The following is a 15,147-nucleotide window of genomic DNA, read 5'->3' as shown; positions in this document are numbered from 1 at the left end:
ATTCTCTGATGAGCCTATAATAAGAGGCGAAATCGTCGATAAGGGTGTTGGTTGCGCTCTCTGAACTAAGTAAAAATAGTAAAAATAAGGACAGTTTTGGCTCCGCATTGCAACTGAATAAAAATGGTATACATTTTTATTGAATAGTAATCAATATAAGAAATCAAGTAACATATCAAGTCTTGCCCTACCTAATAAGTAAAAAGCGGACATATCATAATATTTTCATTCTCATTTTTAAGGTAACCTTCATCATAGACATCAGTGGCGGCTCGTGATTTTTACAATAGGGGAGGCTATACCTAACTGTAAAATATCTAGACAAATTTGCACTAACAAAAAAATGCGCCAAAAAATGTAATTTAAGGCCCCATCTTTTGACCATTTTTTATTTACATTTCATAATATCATCCTAATTCATAATTTCATGATATCATTATATATAATAAAACTAAGTTGATAAAATGTGTGTGCCGATAAAACTTAAAAAGGATTCCCGATACGATAAAGGGACTTATATAGTGCAATAGCCCTTTATCCCCCCTCGAACAAGTAAGTTCCCGTTTTAACTTAAAGGGCGTATTTTTAACCCGCCGTTACACGCGTCTTCTATTCGGACGTGATTGCACACGTATGAGCGTCGCCCTCACCTACATAAGTTCGACTTATTTCGAGGAAGAATGAATGTCAACATGTATAAATATAAAATGGGTTGTACTCACATATTATAGAAAGTCTCGTATACCATTTTTTTATTAATTTAACAAAACAAAAGTAAAAATAATATACATGGATCAAAAGCAAGTTTTCTTAATTTTCAATTTCAGCAAGCCGCTGAAGAAATTAACGATTTTTACGCGAATTCATTTTACTAAAAATACAAATTAAAATTAACAACTGTTCTGAAGCTATTTCTTTGTGGTATTTATGTAATTAACTATTAATATTTTGTATTTTGATAACGACGTCCGATGTGGAATTCGAAACGTCAATAAAATCAACTTTTCAAGTTAAATTGTGGCTTATTTCCCAATTAGAATAGGTAAATTTAAAAATGGGTTCTTAACCAGTGGCACACCTAGAATTTTCCTCTGGGGGGGGGGGATGGGTTAGCTTGGTCACCGAAAGTTTTTTGTATTATTTGTGAAAGACAAGTTACATTTTCCTACTTTCTTTTATATATATTTCTATATGCTCTGGGTGGGATTTTAACCCCTAAACCCCCCTCGGTGTGCCACTGTTCCTAACCTAATCCAAACAATAATATTTTAATTAAACCTACCTAAATATTAAATAAAAACCTAAAAGTTTCTTTGAGATCACAGAAACGTGATTTCACCGTGATTGCACGCGCAGTGAGGAATTCCCTCACTTGAAGAGGGATGTCTCTTCTTTCAACTATCACACAGCACACTGACCGCCAGAAATATTCTATAACTTTTTCATACCCTCTCATGAACCATGCTAAAGGCATTCCTGGGTGCTTAAGGTTATCGTATTAGTTTACACAATTTCATTGGTTATAAACAAATATGGTGAGGGATTCCCTCATAGCGCGTGTAATGGCGGGTTAAAGATATAAGGGCTTTTCCTAGCAAGCTTGGCTAGCCCTAGACCTGGCTCCTCCACCAAATTTTTAAATATTCCCAATTTCGCCCCTTCGCCAAACTTTTAAATATTCCGGTATTAACATCATTATCATTATTATATATAATAAAACTAAGTTGATAAAATGTGTGTGCCGATAAAACTTAAAAAGGATTCCCGATACGATAAAGGGACTTTATCGTAGCCCTTTATCCCCCCTCGAACAAGTAAGTTCCCGTTTTAACTTAAAGGGCGTATTTTTAAAGATATAAGGGCTTTTCCAATTCCTCAACTTGAAAATTAAGTGAAGTAGTGGCGCCATCTGTTGTCGAGTAGTTGAACTCCATTCAGAACAACGATTATTTGAGTTGCGTTTCGAATGGCGCTACGGGCAATTACAGCATGTGTAGCAATGACGCGAAATTTGAAATTCCAATTTCAACAAAGTCTTAAATTACATTTGTTTCTATAATAAAGTTATTAAATTTTGTGTATTTATACAGCATTAAGTAGCTTTTATTTTGGAGTTGAAGCGAGATAAGTTTAGTTATTCAAATTATTAATTATTAATTCTGAAAATATTTAAAAATTTAAGTTTTCAAATTTCGCGCCTTTACTACTTATGCTATAGCTGCAGAACTTATTGTTACGGCGGACGATAATGTCGAGTACATTCTAGAATGTGTAAAAGAAAATACTCTCGAACTTTTCCGAATATGCTAGAGCCTAGCTCTCTGAATATATAAGGGCCCGGTATCACCCGCCAGAGTTAGTTCGATTTGAAAAGCGATTGCGAAAGGAACTGAAAGAAGTTATCTGTGAGCATTTATTTTGAAGTATCACGTGTCAGTATTTTTAATAGTGTGTTTAATTAATTCTCGATTTTGAAGCCGAGAAGAAAAAAGTCGTCTGTGAGCCTTTATTGTGAAATATCAAATGTAAGTATTTTTAACCGACTTCAGAAAAAGGAAGTTCTCAGTTTGATTATTAATTATTTATATTAATTATTTTTGAAAAAATAATTATTTTTGAAAAGATAATTAATAGTGTATTTAATTAATTCTAATGGTTGTTTTTCTTTTTCTTTTAATTGTTTGTCTATAAAATGTTTATTTAATTTATATTTTACAGAATACAATGCCTAGACGTAAAAAAGGAGGAGATCTTGCCAGTTCTGCAGCGAAACGGCGGAAACAAAAAGAACATAGAAGAAATGAAACGGAAGAAGAGCGCGAAGCACGTTTACAAAATCAACGAACTAGGATGAGAACTCTGAGAAGCACAAAAAATGAAGAAAGAAAAGAGAACGAAAGTATAGAAGAATCGAGAATTTTAAAAGATAATTTAACAAAGGAAGCATTCCACTACGAACCGACGAAAAAATATTACAATCATAAACATGTTGTGATCGGAAAAATGGATAACATTTGCCAATTTTGCCACGCGAAAAAATTCAGTAAAGAAACAGCAGGTCTCTGTTGCATGAATGGAAAAATTCGACTACCACCACTGGAAGCACCTCCACAGGAATTTCTACATTACATGACCGGGGAAACACAAGAATCAAAACACTTTCTTCAAAATATAAGATCATATAACTCCTGCTTTCAAATGACTTCTTTCGGTGTTACTTCGACCAACACTAATAGAAATAAATTTGAATATGTATTTTCAATTCAGGGGCAAATTTATCACAAAATAGATCAAAAGATGAAACAACAGCACATTTTGCTAAAATACTTTTACAAATAGGTGAAGACACATATCCTACTAGCCAAACGACCGGCCTCATTGAACTCAATAGTGATTTCTGTAACATAGCCACTACTGAAAACGATCTAATCGACAAAATTTATCCAAATTTTGTTCAGAACTATACCAACGTAGAGTGGTTATTTCAAAAAGCAATTTTGGCTACTAAAAATAATGTTGTTGACGATATCAATTTTAATATTCTAAAGAAAATACCTGGTGAAGAGAGAATATATAAATCGATGGACACGATGGTATCCAGCGAGGAAAGTGTCAACTTCCCCACAGAATTTCTGAACTCTTTACAAGTACCAGGAATGCCATTACACTGCCTTCGTCTGAAAATTGGATCTCCAATCATACTACTGAGAAATCTCAGCTCTCCAAAACTATGTAATGGAACGAGGATGATCGTAAAACAGCTATCGAATAATATTATTGAAGCTGAACTTATTTCTGGAAAGAACAAAGGACAAACAGTATTTATACCTAGAATACCACTGATCTCTTCTGAATTGCCATTTCAATTTAAAAGATTGCAATTTCCAATTAAATTAGCTTTTAGTTTTACAATTAACAAAGCGCAAGGACAAACTTTAAAATATTGTGGCATTAACCTCAAAGAACCCTGCTTCTCTCACGGTCAGCTATATGTAGCTTGCTCAAGGGTAGGAAATCCGAAAAATCTATATATATATATATATATATATATATATATATATATATATACTCCAGACAATAAAATGAAAAACGTTGTTTATAAGCAAATAGTGTAAAAAATGAGCGAATGTTTTCAATAAATTTTTTTACTATTACGTCATAGTTTATTTTTTTATTGCAACTACCGCGTAATCTCATATCAACTCCCGGGCGAAGCCGGGTATTATAGCTAGTCATCATTTTAAAAATAGTTAGTCTAATAGTAAAAGTTTAATACCAAAGTTTGTGTCGTTTATTTGTTAACAATTCCATCTATTTGTAAATAGATACCTATGCATATCAAAATAAATACAGATTTGAAGTTTTGCAGTCCATACATAATGAAGCTTCAAATTTTTTAAGATACTCAACTGAATTTTTTTAATTCTAAACGCGGCCTACTGCGAATTCAAAAACACGATAAATTACCGATATTTTGCTTTGAGTTAGAGATATCGGAAAAAGTTATTTGAGCAAGTTGTTCCAAATATTATTATAACCCCACATACCTAATTTCATAACAAAATTCGCACTTTTAGATTTTTCATTATTTTTAGTCAGGACCCTAAAATTCGTTGTCCCGAGACGCACCCAACCACCCAACGGAGCTGAGAAGCTATTCTGCCTCCCTTGGTATATCTCCAGGCAGCGTGTGATGGCGCCGTAGATGCCACTGTTAGGAGACCGGGTCTCCGTAAACGCCTGCTGCGCTGCACGGAGCATTAGCAACGGCGAATGCTGGGCTTCTCGGGATAACCCAGGGTCCTGCCTACAATAATATGTAATAAAACTGAGACGTGATCATGCGTTCTAATGCTAATGCTCCGTACGTATGGATAATTAGTGATAATATGGAATTTACACGTTGTATAATAGTGAGAGTAATTGTTGTTTTCGCGATTCATGATAAACAAAACAGTATAGAGTGTGTAAAAAATTTATGGGGAGGCTGAGCCTCCCTTGCCTCCTCTGACGAGCCGCCACTGATAGACATACCAAACTCTACCAACTTGAAGAAATGTTACTAAATAACAGATCAAGCATGTAATCTCATTTTAGCAAAAATCGGACATATCAACCATTGCCAAAACACTACAAATGTACACTACTTCATCGAGAAAAATGATAATTGGGATTGACTTTGAAATTCAAATGTTTATTGATATTAGTTCAATAATTTTGACACTTTTTATACATTTTCACTACCAAGTAAAATTAATAAACCCGAAATGAAACAAATGCATAAAAAAGATGCAAAATATTTTCACCTTTTGTGTAATGATCCGAGTTCAATTTTTTTTCTAGGCAGAAGCAATTCTACCAATTTGTCATCAAAATTTAACTGTCGATGCTGAAATTAAATTGGGACATATTGGATTACACGATAATAACACTATCCAAGAATCCCACTTAGAATTTGAAGGTAATTTATAGTAAATATTATTCTGATAAAAAGTTCCTCTTTGGTTAGGTTAGGATCAATATGAGTGCTGGCTTAACCATCCTTCGGTTTGACCTAAGATTGTGACTCATCCCTAGGTTAAAGTTATCCCTTCAGCTCAGCCTTTTTAACAAAATAGATAATGGCATTAGTTGACAATTCCACAAAGTAGTAGGGTTCGTGTTGATAATGCTCAAACACAGTATAAAGAGGGACAGTAAAACCTCTTCCATGTCGGCACTTTGATCTCAAGAAGTAATACCGGAAGTACGCAATTGGTAATTCACCAGTGGTGGATGCGGGTTTTCCCTGTTAAAACCCGTACGTGTCTACGCGACTAGCAATGCGAGAGTGGTGAAAAAGCGACTGGGAACATTGGGCGGTCGCCATGCGCTACTAAAGATTTTACTTCCATTTTTTCGGAGAGTGGTTCTACTGTCCCTCTTTATACTGTGGCTCAAATATGTTGAGCGTATCCTATCCAACCATGAGCAGTTGCACAGAACGTGTTCCGCCGGCTTGTATTCTGCCCAACAGAATCTGAAATTCTCAATTTCTGTCAGTCCAATTTTGTTCATGTACCCCTTGAGAAGACATTGTCTTGCTAGCAGACCTACGATAATTCATAGATCATTACTGTTCATATCTGGTAGATCTTTGGATATATTCTTGGTATGTTAAATTAAAGTCTAAAACTTACTTCTTCATATCAATGGTTATATTTTAAACAGTCCGATATCGTTCTTTTGGCTACGCTTCTTGTTCCAACGAAAAGGTTCTGGGCTTCTGGGCCTATGAATCATTCTTTTGTCGCTTACCTGTCAAATAGGGAGGGACAAAACGTTTTACGGTTCCCTTCAATATTATTATATGCAGGAAATCAGGGTAAACTTACTTTGTTACTTTTTCCGCTTACAATCAGATTCTCAACACAGTTTAGAACATCAGTAGTCCAGGGCGCATCTGTTTTGAGATGGACGTTGAGAGGTGACTCATATTTTTTTTGCAGAAATTGCTTGGAATTAACTCAATTAACTAATATAATAATAATTGAGTTATCCTCCCACTCAAAAAGGTCCGGAACATTGTTTAAATAATCAAAATGTCAAAAAATGAAGGAAAAATTGGAAATTTTTCTTGGTTTTTTGATTATATCTTTCAAAGTGTTCACTTTCGAGAAAAATTGCAGCAATATAAAAGTTGCGTAATTAAGTTTCCTACAATATAGGATTAGTTAAAATTTTTAAAAATTGTCACTATTGTTGCAAAATAGCAATAATTGCGAAAAAACCATAAAAAACAAGTATTCGTATTTTACGCTTTTCAACCATTTATGCTACACTTAGGACCTTCATATTTTACCCTAAAAAACTTTATGACATAATAAAACAATTGTGTAAATTTCATTAAGATCCATTCAATAGATTTTGCAAAATAAATTTTGCAATCCAGATTTCGCAAAAAAAATATTTTTTCAAAATGTTGCAGGAATGAAAATAAAGCAGATAGCAAGTTGAATTTTTTTTTACATATACAAGAATGCAGTTCCTTTCATTTGCAATTTGCAAAATTAAAATTGATTAACTACCACGGCGTCAGGTATTTTTTAAATAAACATTAATTTTTGGTGCTACGCGCAGGACAGCGGTGTTCGATTCACACAAGTCGATTTCCACCAAAATTTCTTCCAATCGTTATCTGATATATTATTTTCTTACTCTATATTTTGTTGTATTTTAATATTTTAATTCCACAAAAATCAAACTAATTTGATTATTGTTTGTGAAATATTGTTTAAACAATTACATATGTTTAAAAATAATAAACTTTTATTCTCTAAGTTAAAATATATGAACAAGGTTTTTGCTAAAACAAGTGTTATTTCAAAGGACAGAGTATGTTTTTGTATTTTGCAATAAACAAATTTATTTATTTATATCGAAATGTACTCAAATTTATCAATCATTATCAAAGGTCATTGGAGTGCCCAATCAGAGCAAACTATCCGCTATCCTGCGCGTAGCACCAAAAATTAATGTTTATTTAAAAAAATTTCTGACGCCGTGATAGTTAACCGATTTTAATTTTGCGAATTAGAAATGAAAGGAACAGTATTCTTTTATATGTAAAAAAAACTCGACTTGTCTGGTTTATTTTCAGTCCTGCAACATTTTGAAAAAATGAATTTTTTTTGCGAAAGCTGGATTGCAAAATTTATTTTGCAAAATCTATTAAACCGATTTTAATGAAATTCACAGAATTGTTTTCCTATATTACATAGTTTTTCTGGGTGAAATATGAAGGTCCTATGTTTAGCATATATGGTTGAAAAACGTAAAATTCGAATACTTGTTTTTTATGATTTTTTCGCAATTATTGCTATTTTGCAACAAGGGTGACAATTTTTAAAATTTTTAGCTAATGGTATATTGTAGGAAATTTAATTACGCAACTTTTATGTTAGTACAACTTTTCTCGAAAATGAATACTTTTAGAGTTATAATCAAAAAACGAAGAAAAAAATCAAATTTTTCCTTAATTTTTTGACATTTTGATTATTTAAACAATGTTCCGGACATTTCTGAGTGGGAGGACAACTCAATTATTATTATATGAGTTATTTCCACGCAATTTCTGCAAAAAAATATGAGTCACCTTTCAACGTCCAAATGTACTAATATTTTTACAGATGCGCCCTGGTCTACAGATATAATTTTTTATTTTACTCTGTCCCTGCATTTTCTGTTTTTCAGTAAAAGCAGGCACGAATCTGTAGCATAAATTTCCATTTGGAAGATAGTAGAGTGCTTACTTAGATTTTTATATTAAGGGAAACCAAGGCTTAGCCTTGTTTCCCTCCGTATACTCCAGCTCCAACTCATTCGTTGGTTTTAACGTCGTCTGTATACGAGAATTGATCTGAGATTATAAGATTCGTTTTATTCGACTCCTATTCGTTTCTTCCTGGAAAGAGAGCGGTACACGGCTTTTCGAAATTATATTTATGTTGCATTGCATCTGGTACCATTTCCAACTCTGGATGATCTTTAATTATCTCTCCAGATTTGATTTAGGTATCCTTTCCCCCTTCATCCTGGCATCTTATCCGCCTTCTGTATACTAATGCTGTTAGGATTGAGCATAAAATTGTCGTTGAAGATTATTCAGCTTCTTTTTGATGGCAATTTTTGGTATTTAGACTACCATATTAGAGCGCCATACGCATTCATAGGTCTGACTTCAGTCATTTATAGCCAGCACATATCTTTGAGTTTTATACCCTATATTTCCCACATATACTTCAACAGATCGAAAATGAAAACTTTAATTTGGTGGTTATTTTTTCAAGATAGACGTTCAAATACACTTTTGCGATGATTTAAGTTCATATGATCAATTTTCGTCTTGATAAATAGCCTTCCTCTAAAAGGGTTACCGTAAAATCCATATCAATAGGACCGTTCACAGACAGTGGTAATGCCCGGTTAAGATTATTCCAATCCAGTAATTCAGCGAGTTTATTCAGTACACAGTGCTGGAATGGATCATATCGTCCACATTATTTCAGTCATTTAAAAGCTGTAAGATCGGTAATACTATAGTCACAATACTTTAATGTTATAATCAAGAACTGGATTGGCCCTTCACACTATTCCAGTAGCGCTTGAATGGGCTATTAAAATAATGAAAAATTAACCTTCATTCCAGTCAACTGGACTGAATTGATCATTGGAATGATTCATTCCAGTGCAGGTTTACACACAGGTTTTATTTATTTTTTGTCCAAGAGAAGGTAATATTAGTGGGGAGATGAAAATGGTACATAATGGTTACCTACTAGCTACGTTTATTGCCGGAATGAAAACTCAGCTTGGTAACTAACTGGATTTTTTAAATTACGTTTTTTATAGGCCTTGATCCCGCGTACCAAAAAAGTTGATTAATAGCAAGCTAAAAATTTGTTAATAGGTTAACGGTATCTAATCGGACAAACTTTGATGTATGGGAACACTGGAACAAGGGAAGTTTAAATTGTGGAACGTGATTTTAATTGTGGAATTTGCTATCCTGACAAGTTTATGATTATGAAAACTAGTAGGTTGTTGTTAAGTTTACTTACTTATTCCTTTTCACTCCATGCGGAGCATAGGGTGTCAACTGTCTGCCTCCATTCTGTCCTGTCCTTTGCACTAATCTGTATTTCTGCCCAGGTTTTCCCAATAGCATTAATTTCTTTTTCCACACTCCTTTTCACGTTTCTACGGGTCTACCTGGTCTTCTCTTGCCATGTGGTGTGTATTCTAGGGCTTGCCTCGCTATGTATGTATCAGGTCTTCTTAGTGTGTGCCCATCCAACTCCATTTCCTTTTGCATATTGTCTTAGATATAGGTACCTGGTTAGTTCTTGTCCATAACTCTTGGTTTGATATACGGTTTGGCCAGTAAATATTAAGAATCTTCCTTAGGAATTTACTTATAAACACTTGCATCTGTCCGATATACTTTCTTGACACTTTCCAAGTTTCTGCGCCGTATAATAACACAGTCTTCACGTTGCTGTTGAATAATCTTATCTTGGGTTTACTTGTCATCTGACGTGAAGACCACATTTTTCTTAGCATATTGAATGCGTTTTGAGCTATTCCTGTTCTCCGTTTTACGTCCTCCTCCGTCCCTCCTTTGTTGTCCAAAATACTGCCCAAATAGTTAAATTTCTCTACCGTTTCTAATTCCGCGCCTCCCAGTGATATTCCCGTTTCTCTTGGTGTATTTTTTTTCATTATCTTAGTTTTTACGACGTTTATGTTAAGTCCGACCTTCTTCCCTGCCTCTGCTACTTTTTCAGTTTTGCGTTGCATGTGTTGTCTTTTTTCTGTTAAAAGGCATATGTCATCTGCAAATTCCAAGTCCTCAAGTTGGTTAAAAACATTCCATCGTATTCCAGTCATATTACTAGTATCTAGCCTTGTTAAGTTTATTCAATAGCAAACTTTATATAATATATGAAAAAATGTTTGGCCTACAAATATGTTGGGCATTTTAATAAGTCCGACACGTAGAACATGCAGAGACATGTTAATCATAGACCAGGCTAGTTATATGCCACTCAATGAATCGGGATGTAACGCCAATATCATCTACGGTGGTCTAGCTACTTTTGTATGTCGTGCTAGTGTGAACATAACGTGTCATCCAAAATTATTGTCACCATAGGTGGCTCTGAATGACAGAGATAGCTATACAGTGCATGTCTATTATTAATTGAGATATACTTTCCAGTTTACGTCAACTCTGACATATACTTGTCAGTGTACGTACGTCAACTTAAAAAACACTATAATTGAACATAAAAAGTAGCAGAGGAAGCAAAATTTTAACTTTATACGAATTAAAAGGTCTTGAGATTGGGTATCTTTTCAACGTGTTTTCAATCCTTATTCTTTGTTTGGAAAAGTGATCATAACAACGCTGAATATAGCCGCAGTTGCCCGTGACGTCACACTCCGGCGGTCTTTCAGATTAAAATAAGACATACGTAATTTTTTGCACGGATAGCTTTGATCCCAATAATTGTGGATCGCTTGTTATCTACCAAGAGGTCGGAGTTATGGAACGACACTGATACAGAGGCGGCGGCCATTATATGCTAGAGAGAGGAAGCTAAGCGCCGGTAGAGATAGATAGACTACCGACCCGAACTGCTCCGCGTTACGCTATTTTTCGGACCTTGCCTAATCTATGTGTATAATATCTTTGAGAATATGTCAAATGATAGAAATTATGTTGGTGATAAAAAGCAGTCTGATTTTTGCATGAGAGTTTAATGAAAGGGTAACAAATAAATTGGAAGTTTTGTCCGACAATATACATGGGACGTTTTCGTAGTCTGACGTTCGAAACCTGTAACCTGTTCCACAATTAAAACTTCCCCTGTACCAGTGTTCCCGTACATCAAAGTTTTTCCGACTAGACACCGTTAAACTATTAAGAAATTTTCAGCAAGCAATAATGATTTAACCCAGCCTGAGAGACTTGCGCACCCCTAGAGAATCATATTCGGGTGATACAATTCAGTGGGGCGAGGAGGATTAACTGATGTAAGCAGGAATCTTCCACCCCGCTCCAATGCTCCAGACCATCCACTTCCCCCCCGATAGCACTCTGATGCGCTATAGGGGCTCTCAATCAGTAAAGTGCTTATCATATGGAAGTACACGGACTCCCACATGAAATTATACCCAGATCAATGCAGGCCAGCGTGAGGCGCTCTATTCCCGCTGTCTCTAGTGACTTATCTTCGATCTGTATTGCTTGCTCGCAGAGGTGTAACTAGGATGATCCTAAGGGGGGTTACAACTACTTTATGGTCTCTGGGGGATATGGAATAGTAATGGTGTTAAGCGTATAGAGCTCAAAGTACATCCAAATGAGGGGGGTTATAACCCCCAACCCCCCTGGTTACGCCTATGCTTGCTCGGACGCCGAGTCCCCGCTTTGGGCCACGTCCAGTTCGGTGACTCGGCGCTCGAGGATGTGGGACCCTCATGCCCGTTTTTTGGGTTTTGTTACTATTTTTTTGTGGTTTGCGCCTATTTTTAATGTTTTATTGATTTTTTAGTGGCCAGAGCCGTTTTTTGAGTTTTTTGTAAATTTTTTTGAGGGATGTCGGAAACGTATAAAAATCAACATTAATAAATATAATGATATGCCAAAGGCGAGCAAGTTGTCTTCTTTTGATAGAGCTACGATTATCTAGCCTTTATTATATATTTACTATTTGGGTCTTCTGTGTTTCCACCTATGGTACACATCATATCTTAATATCTCCTGCAGGATCCGCTTTGGGTGGTCTTCTAGCTCAGCAAATTTTGTTCTGGCTTTTTTCTCCATCGTATCCAGTACTCTTATTTGTTTTAGGTCTCTAAATAAGAACCGTTCGGCGACGTATTTGGGTACGTTTGCAGCTTCTCTGAAGCAGTTGTTGTGTGCCGCTTGTATTTTCTTTTTGTTACTTTGACTTGTGTGACCCCATGCAAGAGATACGTTTGTAATCATTGGCAGTATAATGCTATTTATCAGTCTTAATTTTGTTTTCATGGCTACTTTGCTTCTTTTTCCTGTGAGTCCTCTTATTGTCGCTCTGGCCGCTGCTGGTTTCTGGACTGGAGCGTTGACATGTGATGTGAATGTTAGACCTTGGTCCATTGTGGCTCCTAAATATTTAGCTTCGTTTTGCCATTCGATGGGTGTGTCTTGCAATGTTAGCTGTTCCTCTGGGTTATCTCTTCTCTTTTTGAAGATAACCGCTTGGGTTTTATCGGAATTTATTGCTATTTACCATTGGATACTCCATTCTTCTATTGTATCCAATGCCGTCTGTAGATTTCTTACAGCTATATCCAGGTTCATGTGTTTTGCAGCAATTGCCGTGTCGTTTGCATAAAGGCTGATTAATGTTCCGGGTGTTCTTGGACCATCGGCTGTATATATACTATACAGAAGGGGTGATAAAACTGCCTCTAAACTGCCCTAAAACTGTAGTACGCTAGCTTCCGGGATTCCGTGTCCTGATAGAACTGGTCATATCCGGACTCTGAACTTCCGGTCACTTAGGTACGAGGAGATGAGTTTCGTCATGGCCCCGCCCATAATCTCTCATTTTGTATGTCAGTCCTTCATGTATTAATAAACTTTTCTATTAATAAACTTTTTTTGGTACGCTGGATCCAGGCCTATTACAAAAACGGAAATGTTCAATACAAAATTATACTTCTAAAATACGCATCTTCATAAAAAATAAAATTTTTTATTTCCCACTGTACTGGATTAACTCGCGGGATTACTCGATTGAAATAATGTGAACCAGGCATAAAGCATTTTATTGAATAATAAACAGATTATAATATTTTCGTTTAAAATTCTAAGACCAAATTCTCTAGGTATTTGCCAAATAGATCCTGGAAATTTTTATAATATGCAGAGTAGAAAACAAGCTAGGATGTTACTGATAAAATTATCAAAATTCTCAAATCAATTTTGAATAATGTCCGGTTCACATTATTCCAGTAAAAGGCTGGACTGGATTATATCGTCTACATCTACATTATTCTAGTCATTCAAAATCATCTCTAAGATTGGTAACACTATAGTGACAATGCTTTAATATTAATCAAGCACTAGATTGATATAATATTGGATATTTAAGGTAATTATATTTAAGAGCTTACCCGTTTACCTATTGCATTTACATTGTATTGTTACTGTTGAATAAAAAATAATAATAATCACTAAATCAACTTAGTATTATTTTTTATATACAAGATGGACAACCGCTTTTCCAGAATCAGAAAATGTAAACTATTACATTTTTAACTTTTCTGGCAGCAGTAAAATATATTTGTCTCAATTACTTTAATTTAAAAAATTCCAGTGGCATTTCACTGGAATAATATGAACCGGACATAAAGACAATAGGGCTTTTCATCGATTGTCATTTGTTTCGAGCTTCTGTTTTTGGCTTTCCGAAAAGCCAAAACTTAAAAAACAAGATATACCGATGCCGGGCAATAAATCTGAAATATCCGTAACTGATTATATGAAAACCGTCTCCCTCGCTGATATGCCCAATGTCGGAGTAGATGTGGAAATGGAACCTTCCACATCGTCGTCCAGCCTCACACACACCGCGACCCAGAATCAAGAACTGGGTGATGTTGCGGAAGTATCACCGCCCTTGTCAGATACAGCCGGTCTAGTATAAGACAATACTCTCCACCGACAACTTCAACTTTAACCTTAAACTAAGACAAGGGTAATTCTCTACAATGGCTTCGCTAGGAAAAAAAAAAGACTTAAAATACTCCAGGTGAACATCGGGAGGGCCAAAATGGCACACCATATGATTTATACTAAAGCTCTCGAAATTGGAGCTGATTTACTGGTTGTCCCCGAGCCAAATAAAAACATGACTAAGAACCAAGGCTGGATTGCGGACCTGAAAGTTGATGTGGCCATATACCCCGTAAACAAAAACGTGTGCATCAGCAAAATCATAAAAAAGGAGGGTCATGTAATGATCAAAATAGATAACTTGGCAATCATGGCCTGCTATATCTCCCCTAACATAACTAGGGAGCGCTACCAACAACATGTCGAAAGCATCATACAAACCTCTCAACAATACAGAGACTTTATTGTGGCTGGCGATATAAACGCCAAATCGATCATATGGGGGTCTCCTAAAAACGACAACAGAGGGGAGATGTGGAACGATTGGATACTTTCAGAAGACCTAGTAGTGCTCAATAATGGCAAACCGACGTTTGTTAGAGGCGAAACACGAAGTCATATTGATGTTACCCTTGCAAGTAGAAATTATGCCAGGAAGTTGATGGGTTGGGATGTGTTGGAGGACAACCTCTACACGCATCATATATACATCGTCTTCGAAACTGGAACCAAGGTCATGAAGATAGGAAGGAAAAGAATTACCTTCAACATAGAACGCTTTAAGACCGAAATAAGCAATCTACAAGAGGATGATACTACTGACTTTCAAAGTCTCCGACGGACCATTGTCAACGCACATACTCTTAGTAGAACGCGTGAGAATATTACGTACACAGTCCCATACTGGTGGAACGACGAGATTCAGTCTAAAAGAGCCG

At 35.6% G+C, this 15,147-nt stretch overlaps 2 protein-coding genes across 2 annotated transcripts in view; both read left to right on the top strand.

The window, feature by feature from the left end:
- Positions 1-15,147, top strand: part of LOC126882220 (arrestin domain-containing protein 3-like) — a 115,996-nt gene that overhangs the window by 95,252 nt on the left and 5,597 nt on the right. Inside the window, exon 7 of the mRNA XM_050647027.1 lies at positions 5,344-5,461. Within this exon, the coding sequence (XP_050502984.1) occupies positions 5,344-5,461 (118 nt within the window). The remainder of the gene's footprint in view (positions 1-5,343; positions 5,462-15,147) is intronic.
- LOC126882221 (uncharacterized) lies at positions 1,587-3,354 on the top strand. The gene is made up of 2 exons (XM_050647028.1): positions 1,587-2,525; positions 2,719-3,354. Exon 2 carries the CDS (start codon positions 2,725-2,727, stop codon positions 3,337-3,339), a length of 615 nt encoding a protein of 204 aa, XP_050502985.1. The 5' UTR covers positions 1,587-2,525; positions 2,719-2,724; the 3' UTR covers positions 3,340-3,354.

The sequence above is a fragment of the Diabrotica virgifera genome, chromosome 3, assembly GCF_917563875.1.
Source record: "Diabrotica virgifera virgifera chromosome 3, PGI_DIABVI_V3a".
Lineage (NCBI taxonomy): Eukaryota > Metazoa > Arthropoda > Insecta > Coleoptera > Chrysomelidae > Diabrotica > Diabrotica virgifera.
This window is presented reverse-complemented; position numbering and strand designations above follow the sequence as displayed.